Consider the following 15,480-nt stretch of genomic DNA (forward strand, 5'->3'; position numbering starts at 1 on the left):
CCATTTTTACATGCGGGGGTGTTTGGTTTTTTTTTTTTTTTTTTTTTTTTTCTTTTTTCTCCCCCCACCTGTCTCTCAGAAACCCATTTAGTCAAGCCCCACTTGAGCTAGGAGACAGCGAACCACGACCAGAGAAAGTGGTGAGAAGGGGGTGAGGTGCAAGACGCCTCCCAGATGAAGCCACCAGTGCTCTGGAACGACTTTAGAATGAGGAGCAGCTATTTTATCCCCTTTCAGCCAACCTGCCTGGCAATGCAGCCCTGGAGTAACAGACACTGAACTCCCAAACCCAGCCACATCCCTGGGCACGCCAGCACCCTTCCTCCTCCGCTCTCCATGAAGCCTGCCCAGGCCCACGATGGTGTGGCTCCCCACAAGGAAACGCGGGGGCCTGCTCGACTTCTGTGGTTGAGATAATGTACGTGCTCTGCTATTTAGCTTCCGCCTCCTGGCACAGGGTCAGGGTGCCGCTGGCGGGTTGTGGCTCACCGGCAAGTCAGGCCGTGGGGAAAGGGCCGTATCTGCCCAGCCACGACACCAGGGGCCAGCTCTGCCCAGATGTGCCCTCAGAGGTAGGAATTAAAAAAAAAAAAAAAAAAAAAAAAGCGCCAAAAAAAAAAAAAAAAAAAAAGCCAAGTTGACGATGAACTTTGTCTCTCTGTGTCAGAGATGGAAACCAAGTCTGGTTTAGGCTCTGTCGAGGTCACGTTTAGAATATGACTAAGCACCAAAGCGAAGCACCCAAGTCCAACTAAGACTTGTAAACACATATGCAACTATCCTACATGCATACCAAGATATGTCAACAGGGCATCTAGTTATATCTGCCCATGGCAGGGGGGTTGGAACTCGATGATCTTTAAGGTCCCTTTCAGCCCAAAACATTCTATGATTCTATGATCTACTGTATCTAGTTATATTTATTTCCTATAACTAGATTATTAACGTGAAAATGTACTTTGAATTGGTTCTTATTAGCTACCGTATAATAACATGCTGCCTCTTCTAGCCTCTGCATTTCAAGTGATTCACAGACTGCAAAAATAGAGTACTGTTCCCAAAAAGACATTAAAATGAAAGTCTCCCTGGTCTTTTTGCTGCTGGGTAGTAATTATCTATTTAATTACATGGCTCCACTCTTTGCACTCTCTATTGTAGGGAAAAGATGCTTTTCCAGATGAAACAATCCTCAAACAGCTCCAAAACCAGGGCCACTGATTACTGTTTCTACAGCTCCAGAATGAAAGGCACTGCAGTCTGAAAGTAAGTGGTAGAAGGTCTTGCTCTATAACAAAGAAATTACAAGAGTTTAAACAAGAGCCATATTTTCTTTCTTTATGGCCTTTTCTTTCTAATTTTCTGCCACAAAAAAAACACCCTGGAAGGACCATTTTTGTGGGGGGCTGTTTCCTGTTGACCTAAATGAGAGTTTGTGCATTTGTCCAAGGGCCATAACAGAAGAGATGTTGCTTTCTGTTCTGTAATTTCACCGTAGGCATCATCCAGGTCACAACCACTGTTGCTATACTGAAAAGATATATCCGGTGTCTGTTATTGTTTTTTCATTATGAATTCCAGGAATAAATGAACTTGTTGTATGTTTTTAATTATATTAAATCTCCACTGCAAAGATATAGAGATTTTAAATGAGATTAAGTCTGCAAGATTCTGAGTTCCTGTAGATGACTCTAATGGGCGCATCTCATCTTTGAAAATGAGATGTTTGACATACTTGCAAATATTGGACTGATACAGGCTGATAAACAAAATGATTTTGTGAATTCTTCTCCTACGCTTATTAAAAACATAATTGTTCACATTTGAAAGAATGATCTTACGCTTAAGACGATTAAGGCAGGGTTATATCTCATTCTCTGGTCAGGGTATTCGTCTAGCTATCATAATCCCTGTATGGATTAACCATGCCGACAACTGTCCTTGAACAACTTGCTTAAGCAAGCTAAAGCAAATTTTCCAAAACTCAGGAACTGAGAAAGTTGAAATTAACAGCTGTGATAAGTCATAAGGAAAATAATTTCAACTAAGTAAGCAGATGCTGTAATGCTACTGGCACAAAAGTAGCAGTGGACCCAATAAAGCTAATCTTGAGAAAACGAGTTGCTAGCCACAAGACGCCTGGCTGCAAATACTGGCAGGAGTACTTCTCATAGCAACGGTTTCAGTAACGTGACCCTTCTGTTACCCGGTTTCATGCTGTGTCATTTATCTGAATTAAAAGAAAGGAAGTGGTTCTATCCTCAGCTCAAAAAGGACTGATCTATCCCCTGACAAGCAAGAAATGCTTTGTTGACTTTATTCTTCAATTCTTGAGGACACAAGTCCCATTACAGGTACAGGTGGCTTGATAACAAAACATAAAACTGTCTTTGCACATATTTTCTCACAAATGTATGGTCTCCAGAACAGTACTCTAACATACAAGAACCTACTTCCTGCTGATCTTGATGTTAGACTAGGTATTTTGAGATGGTATCAGAGTTGTAAGTGAAGTTATCTTTTCAACAGATCCAAGTCTGACATGCCAAACATCTACTTACGCTGCTAGCCAATCTCTCCCATACAAATAACCCTCCAACAGTAAAGAAGTAATGTCATCTCCTGAAAAACAGGTTTCATGGATTATTTCTGAAGTACAGGCTAAGAAAGCAAGGATCTAACACCTTCCGTGGCTTAATCTGCACTGCAGAGCTGCTTCCTTGTCACACCGGTTCTGGCAGATTCTGTAAACCAGAAGAGACTACAGCAAAACCTGTAATCTAAAGGAAATTCATCCACAAATTGTATGCCATCATGTGAACTGAAGCATCTTGAGCCAACTCAGGGATCTAATTCTGCCCTCAAAGCACTAACCTTACATTGAGGGTGACATGAAATAAGTAGAATACTTTTATACCAAAGATGCACAAAGTAGAAGATGGTGAGAGCCACCATGCTAATGATTCAGGAGCCAGAGCCAACCAGTCCCTGGCCCATACCACTGGCTCTGGAGGGCTGCAGCAGGCAGCAAATTCATTTTTTGCTTGCCTCCCCATGTGCATTTAGAATAAGATTAATTTAGGTCTCAGCTAAGAAAACCAGCTTCATAAATGTTTGAACACCTATCATTACACCTCCTGTCTAGGTACGGCTGCCACAGATGCATTTGGCCACCTCAGTGGAGGTAAGGAGGGGAGAAGCCAGATTCATATTTCAAGCAAACAAGTTAAAATCCCTTATTTTTGTTGTAACAAAACCATTTTATGAATTGAAAACATCTGCTTAAGAGCACCACCAAGAGGGAAAGAGGTGGCAGCCCTGCTCATTCCCTCCTCCTCGCAGGTCTCTGAGGGCAGGGGCAGGGCAGAAGACCACTCTCCTCCTCCAGACAACCACACACACAGAACACAAAAGATGAAAACCTGCCTATGGGACAGGCTCTCCCCACAGCTCACTGGCGAGTACAGAAAGCCAAATACTTCTCCAATGTCAGTTTACTAACAGTCATTTAATCTCTGTAAAATCCATGGGTTTAAGCGTTTCTCCTTGAATGTAGCAAATCTGTAGAACCTATTCATCTTTCCAGGAGAAGCACAACTGATACTCGGGCAGTGAAAAGATAAGCTCACTGGGCTGTATAACTTCAGCTGAACAATAGGCTGGCTAAAGGAAGGGTTTATCGTAAGGTATTGCTTGTCAAGCTCCCAGCCTTGAGGGAGGCTGCCTAGCCTGAAGCACTGGAGAACTGGGTGTGTGACTGCAGGCTCTTCTTATCCCTGGGGTGGTATTTTTTCTCATTGCAGTCATGAAGCCTCTGAGACACTGAGAGAACTGCCTTTGGTCCATGAAAGAATTGCTAAAGTAGCGAGAAGGAGATAGACTGCCTTAACACGAGTATTAACTTTGCTCTCTGCTGGTAACAAAGGAGAGAAGTTTTTGTTACGGAAAGAAATTCAAACAGAGGGAAAAAACTGAACAGCAAACAAAAGCAACACCGGTCAGTTCATTTTGGCACGCATCAGGCTGAAATTCTGCTGCCAATGTCAATGCATTACACGCTGTGTAGCTATAAATTTTAGTTGTGTTTGAATAAGCCCCAGCATATAGAAATGCTTTGGTTCTGCCTAACGCAGCCCGTCTGTAGACAGGATGAAATCACTGTATTTCTTCAGCTAAATGGCCCAAAAATCAAAATCTTTAGTTGCTCTCAGAGCACACGTACCTGCAATCCCTTGTAGCAGCCCGCAGACATTAAAAATGCTTTTCTTCATAATACTCTGCACACACATAGTAAAGACAGACACAAATGCCACGGCACAGAGAATCATGATTCCCACGGCTAGGAAAATAGCGGTTGCCTGCCAGAACCCACTGGCAATCTCGTTGAAGTTTTCGGCGTAAGGACCACAAAGCGTGTCTCGTCTAGAAAGCTGCATGTGGGGGATTCTGGTGCAGCGCCCGTAGATGCCCAGCGTTGGATGGTAAGGCTCCTGCGACCCCCCCGTTCTGTTGTCCACATCCTCAGAGCTTGAAGTCTTTGCTTTGCCAATCAGCCAGTCTGCGCTCATAAAAGCAATGAGCTCTGCGAAGGCCACCACAATGCTCAGGAGAGTCCATAGCATTGACCGACACGTTACAATGACATGACACATATTGGTGTCCAGTGCTTGTGATCAGTGCAGCTGACGGTCTCAAAATCCAGGCACGAGGTGGAAAAAATTAAATTAGGAAATAAAAAAAAAAAGGACCCAAGGAAAAATCACTGTGGCTGCTTTGCCTGCTGTTTCAGCTCTCTCACGAAGGCCAAGATGAAATTTCTCAGGAGAAAAAGTGAACGGCCCCAAGTTTTGCAAGCAGTGCAGTCATTTGTTCTCTCCCTTTAGTTCCTCCTTTTTTCTTTCTGGGATGCTGAGCTCTGAAGTACGCTTTTCTTTCTTAATATTCATACTGGCACATGACGCTGCAGGCTGGCGGGGGAGGCCGCAAGGACTGCCCACTGTTTGACATCACACACCTACAAGAAAAAAAAGAGACAACACATCAGCAGTGGAAAAAAAGTCTTCGTTTCCACCCCCACAACGAGCCAAGATCTCGCGCAGATCCACATTAACATGCAAAAGCTCTAACAAGGACCTGTCAAACAGAGCCTGCTGGAAACCTCATGGGCTTGTCCCAGGAGAGCGATTAATCTCTCCCGCTGCCCGGCCGAACTCATGGTATCTGCTCTGCGCCATCCCATTCCGGGTGTTTGTCGAGCACTTTGCAAGCAAAGGTCTTAGTAACACTCAGCTGTCCCACCCACTCTTACCCCCACGCCCCCAATCATCTTCTCTGGTCGAAATTACCAAGGTTGCTGGCAGTGACCCAGCAAAATGTTCGTACACGTTTAAGCAGTTTCACAGACGTGCGGCTCCTCCTGCCTTCGGTTTGGGGAGGCAGCACGGGGCGCCTTGGGGAAGGAAGCTAGGCACAGCTCCACATGCCATGGGCACCTGGGTCCAAGGAGCAATGAAGGAACCTTGTTCCAATGCTCTGGGCTTCTGCTGACTGCAGCTGAGCCAAGCCTGGCCTCAAGAGATGACGGATCAGGATTGCAGGTGGGGGAGAGCCCGCCCTGGGATGAGGCGACACAAGCTCATCCCCTTTGAAGCCTGGGCTTTGTGGGAGTGGTGTTTCCCACGTTCTGTACCCAGCTTTGCACCCCTGATTCAGGAAAAAAAAATATTAATCTGCTTGCAGGTATGTCCCACGCCTCACCAGGAACCGATGCCAGCACTGGCAGCCTCTGGTGACTTGTGCCACTGCAAACAGGAATCTGCGGAAAAAACGCCCCAGTGGCTGCCACGTGGCCAAGAGCCCCGGGGACAGGGGCTGCCAGTCAGCCTTGAGCTTCTTGACTCCTCTCAGTTCCCCCCTTCCACGGTCCCCTGCAAGCTGAGGCTGCAGCGAAACGTTCCCCAGGGCTTTCAACGGTAGCTGATGACATTCCCAGAGTTACACTTCTCTTAATACAAGAGGCAACCGGAGATGGCTATACTTCCAGCTCGCATCCAGACACTGGCTTCAAAATAACAAATGGGTCATCACACACGCCTCTGTGCTCCAACAGAAACTGTGTCGTCCGAAAGCAAGGGCAGGGGGAAGCAGGAAGTGCCCTCACGTTACCCCCTCCCTGATGAGAATGTAGCACTTCCAAGTTTTCCTCACAAAAAACAACACAGTGACATTGAACTGGAGGCAACAGAGTGGAGAACCAGATCTGCAGCTTACTGCTGCGCTCCTGCCAAACACAAAGGGGTTGGGAGATGCCAGAAAAACAGACATCCCCAGTCTTGGGTTTTTTGTTTTGTTTTTTTTTAGCTTTGTCAGGGGTTTGGTATTCAATTTTTTAGGAGTTTTGAGCCTGGTGGTTGAATGCTAGTCCTGCTGAACGCAAACCAAAACACATACCCACAACTTCAACACATGCACAATTTCATCCAGCAATTTCTACTCCCTCCTATAGTAGTTGTAGTGAATCATCCGCAAGATTTTATCCACCTTTCTCCTCCTTGTCTAGATCTGCAGACCCCTCTGGTACTGGCAGATACACGGACTTAAGCTGCTGTGCCAACAATTGAATTTTGTCTCGCTTAGTTTAACGTTACAGCATTGCCTTAAAAAAAGGCTTTTACCTGTACTGAGATAACAGTCCAGCTCATTTTCCGTTTTTTGGGAAAAGCATAAACATTTCAAGTAACCTGACATACTCATAACTCGAATACACCCTTTGTAATAACTGAGAGCAAAAGTGTCAACCTGCCAAAGAAAAGTTCATTTTCTCAGTATTTCCACTCTAAATAATAACTGGAATGTAGGAAATGTCCACTACAAACCTACAGTCTTCTGATGTCATCTCCACGATTAAAGGCAATTTCATGAAAAATGTCTTTATTTCTTACGAGAAGTTCCAGCCGTGTGAAATCCTCATCTTTCTTATTCCAGGATTTTAATTGAGGTGCAAGGGATGTAAAAGTTGAATACTCATCATAGCTGCTATTGCTTACCCTGTGCCTGCTGAGCATAAAATCAGACAAAAATTTGAGCAATCTGGTCTACTGGTCTACTGGGAGGTGTCCCTGCCCATGGCAGGGGGGCTGGAACTAGATGATCTTTAAGGTCCCTTCCAACCCAAACCATTCTATGATTCTATAGTACTGTTCATTGAACACAGATGAGAACAAAGTTCACATTTACTTAAGTAGGTTGAAATTCGACTAACAGCCATAAAACTATGGCACTGATAACAAACGTGGGATACTGTATTCGAGTTGGAAGACCAAACCATGGGACTCCTTTCCATTTGAAATGCAATGCAAGAATAAATTGCAGTGCCATTTTAAAACTTAGTATTTCCATAAGTCACTGCATAAGCAAAATAGCCTGTCTAAAGATGATATTGACATCATGTCAAATCTCAGGATTTCACTGGGACATACATTTCCCCGTTTCGCAACACACGGAAACTTCACAGCACCTAAAAGTTAGTAAATGTCATCAATAACTACAGTTCAAGGGAATATATTTTACTTTCCAATGAAACCTTCACAATTCTGCTTTTCCCAGGTAATGAGTATTTTATTCTGGTACAAAATGTATCTCCAGAGCAATGTATCATTATTCAGGGGAGAACTTCTGCATAAATTTATTCTTGCACTAACGATGCCCTCAAATGGGAGTGCTACTCACCTACAGCTCCTTTTTGTGAACAGATGGACAGAAACATACAAAGTATGATGGCGGGACCAGACAAGGGGCAAGGCCCACTCACCTACAACTCCTGTTCATGAGCAGATGGAGAGAAACGTATAAAGTAGGATGGCGCATAGTCCTGAGGAGGGACAGGGGCATTTCTTCTTTGTGGGACTTTGAAAGGAAAGATTGCAGCTAAAGTACTAGAGATAAGTTACAGTTCCGTCACATTTGCATAGTTAACCTTTTCCTTCCAACACACCCCACCTCAAGTTTCCAGATGAACCTAACCAATTCTCAGAAGGCTCCAACAAGATGTTTGTGCCATACGGCAAAGCCTTTCCAGCTACAGAGTGTGCTAACCAATGGCACTTCATGAAGATTCCCTCCAGGACTCTGCTCGCTCCTCTTCTTCCATTTTTGCCTAACAGAAACTCAAGCTAGGCCCTTGTGAGTTTGAAAACTGGCTGGTTTATTCCTCCTTGCAGTTTCCCATCCCCTGACAAATTTTTTCCATGACAGAACTGTGTGTTCTTCACAGCACACCACTCAGTATCCACTTCTGACTGACTGTCAAAATATTTGCTTTGACAGCCCAAATTGAAAATATACAACAGTTCTTTAACCCCTTTGGTATTAACTCATTCAAAATAATTCTTGCTGAGGAAGCAGACGACAAAAGGTAGGCTTGTCCCTTGCTCGTTTGGGCCTCCCCCCACTTTTACTATTGCGTGCATTTGTACAGATGTGGAAGGAGGTTGTCCATGCTAGGGAAGCGGGTGCCCCAGAAGGGAAACAGCCCCGCATGGCAAGCACCATCCCACCCCACCATACAGCCCACCATTTCTTGGCTGGACAGTACAGTTCTTGGGTGGGTCAAAATTACACCTCCAGCCTCATTTACACTGCTCCCTACACCATGCTCATGGTCAGGCTCTCCATTAAGTGTAGTCTAATGCAGTGAAAAGATGTCAGTGAGAGCATCAGATCCTCACAGCATCCAGAGAGAAAAAAAACCCCAGAGTTCTTGCATGAAAAAGTCTTTTGGCTGTTCTAATTTACGAAACAAACCATCTTAAAATATCACTAAAACTTTCATCCTCTTTAGATGCAATTTTGACAGCCAGATACTCTGCCTCAAGTTATACTTTCACATCTCTAGCTCAGACTATTCAGCCGTTGACTTTTACTACACAACACTGCTATATGCTAAGTAAATAAATAACATCTATTTTTCTGAACTAGATAAAGAAACACACTTGCCTCCATTACGCTTACACTGCCAAAACCAGAAAGTCAGAAGTTGATCCAAATTGTAATATTTGAATTAAGGTTTTGATTTTAGAGATGTTGAGCTGCAGGGTTTTGCTTTGGCATACCAGGCAGATAGGAAGGAACAGCTGCAAAGTTCAAATCTGAGTCAATCACATACCATGGCTGTTTATTTTACAAAGGTGTCCTACAAGCAGCATACAAGAGACCCACAAGTACCTTCCAGAACACTGTTATGGCCAGTCCTTCACGCTCTCCTTATGGTTTGACTGAAGACTTAGGGGGGCTTAGACTAAACCCTACAATTCAGCTTTCACCCTTCCCAGCCTGGTTCCGTCAGCTCAAGAGTGAGAATAAATCATCTTTAGATAAGTGGCTTTTGGCTTGGCTTAAACAAACAGCTGAATGGAAGGCCACACAGACTGCTGAAACAGTCCCAATTTATAAAACAAATCCAGGCACAATCAGACATTTTCTTCTAAAGCTTGCTATAGTCCAAAGCACAACTACGTGGAGGAGTTTCTAAACCCTATTTACAATACACAGGTTTGAGCATCTCATAATCCAAAACGTGCAAATCTCAGAACCTTGGGTTCTACTTTCTCTGAAACATTGTTAGCAGTTACAAACACTGTGAAAATGCTTTGAACTGTGAGTGGAAGTGGCTCTTATTTATGTTGATGTTTGCAGACTCATTATTTAAAACAAACAGAAAAAGGCTCACACACTAAGACTCAATTACTTCAAACTGACCCCCACCCAGGTTGACATGAGCTCCCACTTTGTGCAGCTTCCATCCTTAGGTGTTGCTGGACAAGCAAGCTTGTCAGCACTTGAGCTCACCCTGCCTGGCAGAGCGAGGCAGCCACCAAACCATGAAGGCAGTAGGGACAACATTTAGAAAACATGGGATGAGCATTAGAGATTATTCAATTTCTGGGTGAATGATAAATGTAAGCAAATAAACTTTTCCTCCCACTTGGTCTCCTCACAGGAGGTGCATTCTTCCAGGAGCTGCAGCCCAGGAGGAGGGGGCAGGCTCCTGCTGGCTTCCACTCAGTCTTCAAAGTAGTGGACCAGACACCAAGCAGCATTTCTCAGGAGATACCATCACAAACATCAACTCACCTTGCTAAAGGTGCACCTCTACATTTCTATCCCCACACCCTTAGAGGTGACTTGTAAATGTAAGAAAAGGTACATTCATCACATTCCCCTATCACAAGAGAAGAGGGACAAGGATTAGTACCTAAAGAAAGACAAATTGCCCCAAAAGGTTTGGAGTAAGCTTTCTCTGCAGACCAAAAGGAGCTCTGCTGGCACTGGCTTCTGGTAAGCAGTGCATGTTCACCACAGGAAGCACCTGGACCAAGAAGAGGGAAAGACACTCGGACGCTTCAGCGTGTCTTTGTTTTGTTTTTAAATGCAACACATTTCAAAGTCATTGAAAATATTCAGGGCCAGATAACGAAACAGGAGAAGGTACTTTAAAGCTGAAGTGGTTGCACAGCTTCAGACAAACAGCTGAGAATAAGCAAAGGATTCCCTTCCCCTCCATCCACATCCATATTTTCATCAAATTATTGCCTACTGAAACAACATTCCAGAGCACTTTTTTACTTGAAGAACAGAAAGCAAAGCTTTGATTAGTCGTCACTTGCGAATTAAAGAAGGAGAGCAAACATTTGCATATCTCATAAATATTTAACTGTTATAAACCTGCACAGGCATATTAAGGAGTGCATTATTGTGACAGGCTGTTGAAAATATGGCATACTGTGCTCATAGACAGATGCATTTCACTGGTAACAGAAGGAATGTAGACTTAGAATGCATCATGTCTTGTTCCTGTTGGCACAATATAAGATGTGAAATATAACTAAAATATTTTGCAAAATAGTTAAAACTCACTGAAGAATCCTAATCAAATCCTTATTTTCCTTGCCTTTCATTTGAATTACACCCTGTTTACTTCAGCCTTTTTCTACCAAAGACAGAGCTTGTAGATGCAAAATCTTTCAATTAAACTATACCTCATGTGCCCGAATACCCAAATTCTATGTACCACAACAGATAAAAAATAAATAAGTGACAAAAAAACTGCTGACAGTGACTGTTCTCCTGATGCAGCATAAGATGGTTATTCCATCCCATCTTGCAAGTGGGCTTCTTCCTATCATGCTATGGAAAATGCCATCTAATTACAGGAGGATTTGTTTCTAGAATACAACGCTGTAAAAGAAACGAATATAAAACTTATTTCAAACTTTGAAAAAGAGCAGTTGAAATGTACTATTCTCTTTCTGACCTCATTAAAAACCGTGGCAAAACTCCCACTGACTTTAATGGGGCCAATACATCATTGAAAAATCACTAGAAGAATGAGAGTTTCCAAATTTTCAGACCAACTGCAGGGGAGGTTTAAACACAGGATTCATTTCCCTCTTCCCTCATCCAGACAAAACTTTGCTTATTGCCCCCCCACTAAGAGGAGATCAAGCTAACTTGGATTTCCAGCATCTCCTCTGAACCGCAAATTCTCAAGCAGATTTGTTCCATTGCTCTATATTTATTGACTTACAAAATTCCTTAAACCTGCAGCCATTATGTTGTGTTTTGAAAACTTACTCAAGATCTTTTGCAATTCCAAAATTTATTAAAACCTATGAGGCTAAGAAAAGCTAATGTGTAGTATTTCTATTGTTGCTATCTCCAGAGAAAATTACACATCACATAAAAAATCATCACTAAGGGAGCAATCTTGGCTACAATTAGTGATAGCCTAACTGCTCAGGAATTTACCAACTGGGAGTGGAATCGTTGAGTTTCCTTTCATACTTCAACTCCTCACTAGCTCACTGAAGTCTCAGTCTTCAAGAGTTTCATCTGAAGCCCCCTTTCTTGATTACCCACAATATCACACCTATCAATCAGACTCAGGTATTCACTGTGTTGCAATTACTTCTTACAACATCTCTTAACTACAGCTTATAAAGGACTCTGGCCAGGGAGAAAGGGTGATTAGGAAGAAAATGGGAAGTCAGAAGGGAAGTACTACTAATATTTGGTAGCAAACAAATCCTTGCTATTTTTATACTAAGGATTTTTACCTTAAAAGGAAGCTAGGCTTTGGCTGTTTAAATAGTTAACAGTGTGTGCATGAGCTAGAGCATCAGCCCAGAAACCTTGGAATCCGTGCTTGCTGTAAAAAACAATTCACTCCCATGAGTTCATAGTGACAGATTTGGAACTGCTCTTAATAATTTATGAATATTGTATTAAGATATTTATTATACTAATATATTGGTTATTGTTTAATATGAGACTGGTGAGAAAAACAGTCAGGAAAGGAAAGAATGACTCAGTTATGCCACTTCTCAGCAAACTCTGGAGAATTACTTACTAAAAAGACAATACTAAGACAGGAAAAGCCTCACAAACACAGCACATCAAAGATGCAAGGACTGTTTAGGAAGGAACAGTCTCTCAAACTGAAGGGAAGAGAAGCTGTTTTGGACAAACAAGCTTAAGAAAAAGGGATCTGTTGGAGGTGCCTGTTGAAGTTAGGCCAACATGGGACTTTAGGCAATGCAGATACCCCTTCAAACAGCCTTGGTTCCTTGCATGAAGGAAACACTGCTTCAGTTAATCCTCAAAAGGAAACCGCTGCCATATCTACTTTCACATCTGTGGCTGCATTAGCAGAGTGACCACAAAGATTATGGATCTCCAGCCTGTCTAAACAGCTCAGGGTGAATCATTCTGCTGTGGACACAAGACCTGAGGCTGTAGCACCGAGGACTGCCCTTTGGGAGCAGGAAGGACCCAGAGGTATTTGCACTGTTACTCACTGCATATGTTGGTAAACTTTATCCTGCGACAGTCCCTCCAGAAAGTCACCAATTAGCAAAGTCATCTCACAGGTATCAACTATTCCCCACCTTCATGACGTGTAATGTGCATGGAAAGGAGGCACTTTCGGCAGAACAGGGTGCACTTTGGATCCAAGCCATACAGCTCAAGGAAACTACCCAGCTGTAGTACCAGTGACAGATGAGAACCTATCACATTTCAAAATGTATGTATTCATTTATGTTCCTATTGATTCAAACTGAAACATCCTTCAAAAATTATCAATACAGACAAGCAGCTCAGCACGGTAACGCGTGCAAACTTGTGCACATGACAGGAGCACCGTTATTGAGCAAACACTGATTTTCAGTGTTCCGGAGCTGAGGAGAACCAGTAGTGACTCAAGGTAACTGAAAAGCATCATGATGGATCAGAGCTGGTAAGGCATGTAGACATCTGAAACATTTGGGCGCCACATACAACAGTAAATTTGAAAAAAGTGCATGAAAATCCTTTTATCTGGTCTGAAAAAAGGCAATGTACTTGGAGAAACACATACACACAACATCTCTGCGAACATCTACTGAGCGTGAGATTTAATCATTATTAATGGCTAACCATTTACCCATGGCCAAGACAAAGAACTGAAATGAGGTTTCTCATACTGCATATTTCATTAATTAATAATTATAGGAATACTGTGTTCAGTGGGGATCACTACACTTTAAAATGGAAGCTCACTGCAAAGAGCTCCGAAAAATCTAGCTCAATAATTCAAATTCTGGAAAACCCATTTTAGAGCAAGAAACAAAAAGAAACATGATTTATTTTAGCAACTGGATTCAATTCTAAAGCCACGATTGGACATACTTCTACAAGCTGAGCCACGTACAAAATTCTGGCTAGTTTCACGCATTTTGACTTGCTAGACTAGGTACCAATAGCAGTCCTTTTCTATCATTAAAATGTATACGACTGTGAAAACTAATAACTAGTAAAATGTTTTAAAAGCTGGAAAGGGCCAGAGGAAAAAAAACATCTGCACTTTTCTTAACTTCACTTTCTCTGAAAACGCTCTAGGATCTCTCTGCCACTGATGTCCTACGGTTTCTGTCACAGCAGCACTTAATGGAGCAAACGAAAATTTCCCTACCTGTGTAGGGATATGCATATAGGTAGGATACTGCTACACCTTCCTGCCATCTAGATACACAGGAAAAATGAAAGGATGAAGGCATTATTAATCATCCCAGTTTTCAAGATGGGATGTTCCTCAGTCATATAACAAAGTCTGTAGCAACACTGGGAACTGAATCTGAATACTGCCATTACAAACCCTAAAACTTCGGGGGGTTAATTTATTTCTTAGGGTCATGCACTGTGCCAACAACTTTTCTTGTCATCCCTCAAACACAAACCTCAGCTGCTCCTCTCACTTTGAGTCTCCAGCTCTGACCTACTGCCTGCAAAAGTATGCCGCCTTCTCCACCAAGTATGACCATGGACAAATGATACTAAATGAAATTATCATATCTCCAACAGTAACTTTGATTTTCTTGGTCATTGAGAAAGTTTTGTTAGTAAACTATATTTTTTTTTCTGAAAGTATGGTGAAATGGGTAATTTTCACAGCAATATGCCCACAACAGCTTGTCCATCCTACCAGGAAATACAAATTCACCTGCAAAGAAACAGCCTTCTCTCCTTGTACTCAGAGAACACAATTTCAGTCATAAGACCTATAGGGGATGATTCTGCCCACATGTATACCTTATTGAAGAGAACAAAGCTATAGGACAATAACAGGTATTCAACAGGTCCCACAAGGCTATAGAGAGTGAATTTAATTCCAGACAGACAGCCCCTTTACGTATTGGGTTGGTGAGTTTTCTTTTTAAAGAAAACTGACATTAATCCTTTTGAAAGCAAATACCGTCTACAAACTAGTGCAGACATAGCATCTGATTCTACTATTGCCAAAAGGTGGAAAGTTCTTGATTATGTCTTCCCCTTGGGAAATGCAAATGAATCAAAATCAAACTTGCATATCTGAAGATCTCCCAATGCCTAGATAGCCATCTATTAGTCAGAAAACATCCCTGTATACTACCAGCTTTAAGGAAGTCTGTCTGCTCTGCAAGTTTCAAACCTTTAATTGCATTCTGAAAATGACCTTTAAATATAGGATTACCTAATTAGATCTCCTTGTTGCATTTCGAGCTCTATATAAATTAGAACTTCAGTGCAAAATTAAAAGTACAGTGCACATAGACAGTACAAGAAACAGTTTCATTAACTGTCCATCATACAACTTCCTGTTTCAAAACAATTCTAAACATTGCCCTGCATTTTGTATGTTGATAATGGCAATTATTAGCATTAGTTGGTTCTTTAAAACATGGTTGCAAATTATAAATTTTATCTTCCATGTCCTAATAAATGCCCCCCAAGGCATTTTAACTTAACTTAACTTAACTAACATAACTTATTTCATCAGGGACAAAATTAAGCAGATCTGAATAAATCATCAATGGCATTTATAAAGTGGAAAGAAAATATGGTCATGCAGATCAGGCATTTACTTAAACTTTTATCAGAATTTTACTCAGAATCTTATCTCATGAATCC

General features: G+C 42.3%; 1 protein-coding gene across 4 annotated transcripts in view; it reads right to left on the reverse strand.

The window, feature by feature from the left end:
* The window catches only part of LHFPL2 (lipoma HMGIC fusion partner-like 2), a 90,549-nt gene that overhangs the window by 14,377 nt on the left and 60,692 nt on the right, over positions 1-15,480 (reverse strand). For 3 of the 4 annotated variants that reach the window (XM_014965123.1, XM_014965124.1, XM_014965125.1), the window contains one exon: positions 4,220-5,011. In XM_014965123.1, coding sequence (XP_014820609.1) covers positions 4,220-4,649 — 430 coding nt within the window. In that variant the 5' untranslated portion in view covers positions 4,650-5,011. Of the gene's footprint in view, positions 1-4,219; positions 5,012-5,130; positions 5,234-15,480 lie in introns of those variants that run through there. The other variant, XM_014965127.1, reaches the window with a different exon arrangement.

The sequence above is a fragment of the Calidris pugnax genome, unplaced genomic scaffold, assembly GCF_001431845.1.
Source record: "Calidris pugnax isolate Ruff unplaced genomic scaffold, ASM143184v1 scaffold273, whole genome shotgun sequence".
NCBI classification, from domain to species: domain Eukaryota; kingdom Metazoa; phylum Chordata; class Aves; order Charadriiformes; family Scolopacidae; genus Calidris; species Calidris pugnax.